The sequence below is a fragment of the Anarhichas minor genome, unplaced genomic scaffold (genome assembly GCF_050575085.1).
Source record: "Anarhichas minor isolate MPS153535 unplaced genomic scaffold, ASM5057508v1 ptg000003l, whole genome shotgun sequence".
Lineage (NCBI taxonomy): Eukaryota > Metazoa > Chordata > Actinopteri > Perciformes > Anarhichadidae > Anarhichas > Anarhichas minor.
In genome coordinates this window covers 11,882,164-11,888,675 of record NW_027466449.1, presented here as the reverse complement: position 1 = coordinate 11,888,675, position 6,512 = coordinate 11,882,164, and the positions used below count along the sequence as shown (strand labels likewise).

The window sequence follows — 6,512 nt, the reverse complement described above, 5'->3', positions numbered from 1 at the left end:
CCCATAGTCTTATTAGAACAAATAACATGTTAGCTGCAACATATTCTTTTAACTTCACAACTTGCATGTGTTTAGAACGCTTTTGCCTCTACTTGATCATTTTACATTTTAACACAGTGCCACCCAGAGGCAGCAGCCTGCAGTGCAAACACCTAACCAGTTATTTTCCAGTATGGCTTCATACTGGTGCCGTCCCACATCCGGTATCCGCTGGTACGTCTGTCTGAAGACGTAGCAGGTAGCAGCCAACCGCGTCAAGCTCATCACGGGCAAACGGAACATGTGGTAGGTTTGCCTTAAAAGTAAAAGAGAGGAATTTAGATTGCGTGTGTGAGAATAAAACAAACAAAAAACAGTTTAGGATATTTTTCAAACATTACGACTATCGTATGTTTGCTTTTATATTTCATGGGTCTTTTTTTGCACCTTAGTTTGTCCCTGGTGAGTGTTTTATACCATTACAAATTAAATTCTATTTTTGCTACTTTAGCCAATGACATGTATCTATTTCTTTTCAGCTAATTCACCTTTTTATTCATTGATTATATTCCACTATGTATCCATTTTTTTACATCGATTAGCGCTACCTGTTATTTGAACTATTATCCATCACTTTTATCTAATAATTTAAAACAATTCTCCATTTGTTTTTTGCAGTTTCACCATTTTATCCATTATTTACTTTTAAGTAAATATTTTTATATATTTTTATATATATATATATATATATTTTTGTTTTTCTGTTACCACCTGGAAACTGTAGAAGCTACTCTCCAAAACTAAAACTTCTCGACAACGCACAGATTTTACTTTGAAAGCGCTGCCCGGAAGTTATCCTTGTAAATGTGGTTAGCATAGCAAAATAAAATTGATAGCAACGTTAGCAACTAGTCAGTGACCAGACCAACTGACAGCTTAATTGAATTAACTGGAACATTAGAGACAGATAACTATTACAGCCCGACCTGCAGACCTTCAGTGGAGTTAGACAGAGTCGTCCCACATTTTGGAGTCGGGGTGTTTTGGGAGGCCACGTGTACAGGAAGTGGAGTCTGACAGCTGACTGACTGGAAGCCACTGCAGGTCTGTTTGACTAGGAAGTGAAGCTAACGTTAGTCAGCTGGTAACACACAGTCATCTCTCAGTATCCAACGTCTTTTGAACTAACCGCACAGTCTCGCTTTTAAGTCATCGTGCTTGACAGGTTGGTCGCATCGTCTCTTTGTATACCACGTACCGTTAACTTTAATAATGATTTATTAACATTAGCTTGCTTGTGTTAGCCACTTAGCTAACACAGTCAACTGCGTTCTACGGTTTAAAACTATTTTAAATGACGTGACGAGCCTAAATTCACGAGCAAACGGTTATTTACGTTAAGGGCCCGTTATATAACTTTATTATAATTGTTTATTATGTTGTGATTCCGTGCTGGTGAATAATATTTAAGTGGACAATGTGAATATTAACGTGAAGGTTTACGGGTTGACCACTAAATCATCGTAACTTGTGTTGCGTATCATCTCAGGTTGATATAACGCTTTAACGTCTGTAGGTTAATTATTAAACTGTGATTTATTTATGTTTCTTAGTTGCCTTTCAATAGCTAGTGTGTATTTATGCTATTTACGTTGCTGTTGGCTGCCTACATTAGTGTATTCCTTGATTTTCTTTTTAAGTATTTGTTGGCTGGTTTGATCTCCATGAGTCCTCCACTCAGAGATCTATAAACAAATACTGTGTACGTGAACTGGAATATCCAGTGGGCGTGATGCATTCGCGGAAGTGTTATTCTCGGAATTCAACTTGTGCTTGATGATCAAAATAATTTTTGTCTTCGCTAACTTCGCTTGATGTTACTTTTACCCTTTTTATAGGCAATCATGGCTGTTTTGAGGAAGCTGTGGAGCACAAACCTCCTGGCAGCGTCTCTGCTTTTCTACATCCTGCTCAACGCCATGGATGTGCACGCACGGCCGGCCAACATATCGACCGCAAAAGATAAGTCTGCAGCCAGCAAGGACGAGAACGAGATTCTCCCCGCGGACCACCTGAACGGGATGAAGATGGAGCTGGACGGCCACCTCAATAAGGACTTCCACCAGGAGGTTTTCCTGGGGAAAGATATCGAGGAGTTTGAGGAGGACTCTGAGCCAAGGAGGAACAGGAAGAAGCTGATTGACATCTTCACCAAGTAAGACATGCTCGTCATCTTTTATTTACATCTCAAGTCAGGAGCTACAGCAATGTTGAACTGGTTGCTTGAGCCTAGCTGCTGATTAGGGATCAGGTTCTTCAGGATTGACCAGCTATAAGTCCGTGTCTAGAGACTAGCAAAGAGAGGCGGAAACCTTCAGAAAAAGAACCCACATTCTGTGATGACTACACTTACCACTGAGAAGCTGAAGTATTGCAAAACACACAGAATGAGAGTGAGAGTATTGTGGAAACCCCAATATTACTACACATCCTGTTTCTTAAAATCCAGATCAGGAAAAACAAGCTTTCACTTAAGAACGCACATGAGGCAAAACATCAGAATACCTGCATTGAAAGTGAAAATGCACTGAAGTTATGCAATATGTCTCTGCATAGTTTAGCTTTCCAAGGCAAGCTGCCATTGTTACAGCAGAGAAGGACGGCGAAGGAAAAGGGCCGCTCCATATTTTGATATTATCCTTCACCATGACTTCACACAGCCCCCCCCCCCCCCCCCCTCCTCCTCCTCCTCCTCCTGCTTCCCTTATTTTATGTTAAATGGTAAAGACATGCCGTCGTTAAAAAGGTGTTAGTGCTTGGCCAGTTTAAACAAAAGCACCCGATTGGACACGAGCCAAACGGGTGATATGGCTCGTTACAGATGGTAGTAGTTTAATCACTGTAAATGTTAAATAAGCTAAATTAGCAACTTTTCTTACATTTTTATTCTATCCTCACAGAGTTGATTTCAACAAGGACAAGAGTGTTAGCGCAAAGGAGATGCAGCGCTGGATAATGGAGAAGACGGAGGAGCACTATCAGGAGGCCATGGTGGAGAACAAGAACAGTTTCCATGCTGTTGACCCCGACGGTGACGGTGAGAGAGAGAGAGAGAGAGACGCATTCACTTATAATGCAAAGAATGCTGACCTTTTTCAACCCGTTCAGGCTTGTGGCTTGTGGCGGCCATGTTGCAACAGTGTGTCGTAAACTAAGGAACAAACCCAAATCCTCAATTCATGCTTTGTCCACAGGTCATGTGACGTGGGATGAATACAGAGTCAAATATTTGGCCAGCAAAGGTTTCAATGAGAAGGAAATTGCTGCGAAAATAAAGAATAACGAGGATCTGAAACTGGATGAGGAAAGTAAGTGTAGAACAATATGGAATATGTTGTAATCTGTTTTTTTTTTTTTTTTTATTTTTAAGAATATATCCCAGAATATGTGCCGCAATTTGAAAGTTTGTCATCGTTGCAGCTCAGGAGGTTCTGGAAAGCTTGAAGGACCGCTGGTTTCAGGCCGACAACCCTCCATCTGACCAGCTGCTGAATGAGCAGGAGTTCCTGTCTTTCCTTCACCCGGAGCACAGCAAAGGAATGCTCAAATACATGGTCAAGGAGATTGTGCGCGACTTGGGTACATTTTGCTTCCCCAATACCTGAGTCATGAGCATCATTGTCGAACATTTGTCAATTATTTTTTTAAGACAACCTTGACATGTTGTACCTTTTTTAGGTTGATATGGAGAACTTGTTAGCAAACTGCAGCTTATTTACACATCAATATCGAAAAGGCATATTAGCTCAGTTTTTTATCATAGTTGGCTCATTTCTCAGGGGAAAATCTGCCTCTTAAGCTGCTAAATTCTCCACTCTGTAGACGTGCTAGTCTCAAACTTCAGTCTGTCTGAAGCATGTTGCTGAGTAGGTAATGCTCAGTGGGCTTTTAGAGCTTTTTTGCTAAAAATAGCTGCTGCTGTAAATGATGCTGATGAGAGCGGAATTGAGAGAGAGAGAGTGAATTGAAACGGCTGTAAAGGCTGTAAAACCAAAACAGTTATTTTGTCAATTGATAATGTAAAAATATTGTTTATAGCAGCTTTATTATAAGATATTTCAGATGGCACTTATGTGTTTCATTGTGAAATGTTTGTCTTCTGGGGAAATCTTTTTCTCAACCTCATGAGGTTTGGAGCCAATGTCTGTAAATGTAACTCTGGGTAACCCTGTTAAGCTCTCGCTCCTAAGTTATCTCATCTGTTTGTGTAATAAATAGAACAGTGGATCTGTTTTTGTGAATATGCATTGTTCTGTGATGGGGCGCATTAAGAACATGTGTTTTACAGATGCAGGGTTAAATGTTGTCGCTTTGCATGTAGACCAGGATGGCGATAAGAAATTGACGCTGTCGGAGTTCATCTCTCTACCCGTGGGCACCGTGGAGAACCAGCAGGCTCAGGACATCGATGACGACTGGGTTCTAGAGAGGAGGAAGGAGTTTGAAGACGTCATCGATTCCAACCGTGATGGCATTATAACCATGGAGGAACTGGAGGTGAGTCTTGTTTGTAAAGTATAAGCCAACCCTTTTCATAAATGCAAATAATCATTTTTTGAATGAGCTATTCAATTTAAATTTGATCACCGCTGACTTTCTTTTCTTCTTGTGTGGCATACAGGAGTACATGGACCCGATGAACGAGCACAACGCTCTGAACGAGGCCAAGCAGATGATCGCCGTCGCCGATGAAAACCAGAACCACAGTTTGGAGCTGGACGAGATTCTCAAGTACAGCCAATACTTCACGGGCAGCAAGCTCATGGATTACGCCCGAAATGTTCACGAGGAGTTCTGAGGGACACACTTTCCCTCTCGGCAAAGCGGGGCGACTTCCCACATCTGCTTCAGGGACAAGCTAGACGAGGGGGGGGGGGGCGCCAAGTTCTAGTGGTGGAGGTTCTAGTGTGCAATTCTGTGTTTAAAAGTCTCAACGGCCTCTTTCACTGCTGACTCCAATTAAAGCATCCTTCCTTCCTTCAGCGCTGGACCGTCTGCCCGCCATCAGAGTTATTAACATGGTCTGCCTTTTGTGTGCCGTTGGACTTTTTAAATGTTGGGCTCCAAATGTTTCTGTGTGATATTGTGAAATGTGTGTATATGAGGAATTTTAACCCTGACTAGATATTGTCGTTAGTGGTGAGAGAGACTGTGCAGCTAGGCGATCTCTCTTTTTAGCTGGCGGTTCTGTATACAGTGTAAATATTCATTGTGCCATACCGATGCCTCTGGCAAGAGAGAAAAGATATATAATGCTGCGACAAGGAAAAGCCCTTTTATAGAGATATTATATGGTGGCGCACACCAAAATTAGCCTAAATTGATTTAGTCATTAGTGGCGTACAATCCCACTAGTTTCTGTTAGAGATAGTATCCGTCCTACTTACAACAGGGTAAAAACAATAAAGTAGAAGCGTATCTTTTAAACACTGCCTCAATAACGGACAGTGATACATCTTGACACAAACTTCCATTAATAATTTATTGTCACTGTATTATATGAGACATTTTGACTTCTTGAAGGAAAAGTACAGGTGTCAACATAATTAGATTCACGTGTGTGTCGGGTCAGAATGTCTCCTGTATGTAAAGGCCTATTGTTTGGATCTTGACTAAACGCAATCTAATGATGTGGATAAAGAGCAATTAATTTATTTGACCTGTATGATTTGGATCAGCTGCATCTTTAAACATGTCTAGTTTTTGCTTCGTTGCTGTAAGAGGGTGGTCTTCGTTTGTGTGATGGCTCACTCTTCATTATATTTACCTGTAAGCTAAATTTGGAACGCTTTTGTTTCATCCTTTCATTTTCACTTGTTTGCAAATGCATGGACAGACGATGGCGTTACATTCCCTACATTTGTGGACTGTTTGAATCCTGCTACAGGCGTGGATCGTAAGATAAGATTTACGATAACAATGTGACACAGCTTTATCAAATGTACTGCAAATGTACTGGTAATAAATATTTCTTATCAAGTAAATGGCACCTGGGTTTCTTTAGTGTTCTAGTTATTTTCAGGGATGCAAATAACGATTACTTCTATTACAGATTAATCACAAAATATAAAGGATTTGGGAAAAATGACCGCCACAATTCTGTTTTGTCCGTACAAATAGATATTTCGTTTATTATCATATTGGTGAAAAAAGTGCTCTGGACATATATTAGATTGTGCTTTTGTTGATTTTATTTGAAATGATACTTCAATGAGTATTAAACTAAATTGTGCAACAGTTGATTTAGAAGCTGCAATCTCAAGTTGATCGACAAAAAATTAATTGGCAAATATACAATAGATTAATTTCCAAGCAAAACTGCCAAATATTATCTGCAACCAGCTAATGTTTGACATTGGCTTCTCAAAATGTGAGTACTTTCTGTATTATATCATTAAACACTGGATATCTTAGGGTTTTGGGCTGATGGGGGAAATAAACAAGTTATTTGTAGACATCACCGTGTTTGTTGT

General features: G+C 40.3%; 1 protein-coding gene across 2 annotated transcripts; it reads left to right on the top strand.

The window, feature by feature from the left end:
* Window positions 1-872: 872 nt before the first annotated feature.
* sdf4 (stromal cell derived factor 4) lies at window positions 873-6,023 on the top strand. Of its 2 annotated transcripts, none has more exons than XM_076098030.1 (7): window positions 873-1,083; window positions 1,878-2,194; window positions 2,940-3,076; window positions 3,234-3,347; window positions 3,460-3,618; window positions 4,361-4,536; window positions 4,661-6,023. In XM_076098030.1, the coding sequence occupies exons 2-7, from the start codon at window positions 1,884-1,886 to the stop codon at window positions 4,835-4,837; spliced, it is 1,074 nt and encodes a 357-aa protein (XP_075954145.1). In that variant the 5' UTR covers window positions 873-1,083; window positions 1,878-1,883; the 3' UTR covers window positions 4,838-6,023. The 2 variants fall into 2 exon arrangements, with proteins under 2 accessions (XP_075954145.1, XP_075954136.1); XM_076098021.1 differs by having other exon boundaries at window positions 1,065-1,204.
* The last annotated feature ends 489 nt before the right edge of the window (window positions 6,024-6,512 follow it).

What these genes read in the sequence shown, in the direction of transcription:
- sdf4 (XM_076098030.1), top strand. Translation starts at nt 1,884, where the DNA reads ATGGCTGTTTTGAGGAAGCTGTGGAGCACAAACCTCCTGGCAGCGTCT. An exon ending in CTGATTGACATCTTCACCAA is followed by an intron (nt 2,195 to 2,939) that starts GTAAGACATGCT and finishes CTATCCTCACAG; the next exon opens with AGTTGATTTCAACAAGGACA. An exon ending in TAACCATGGAGGAACTGGAG is followed by an intron (nt 4,537 to 4,660) that starts GTGAGTCTTGTT and finishes TGTGGCATACAG; the next exon opens with GAGTACATGGACCCGATGAA.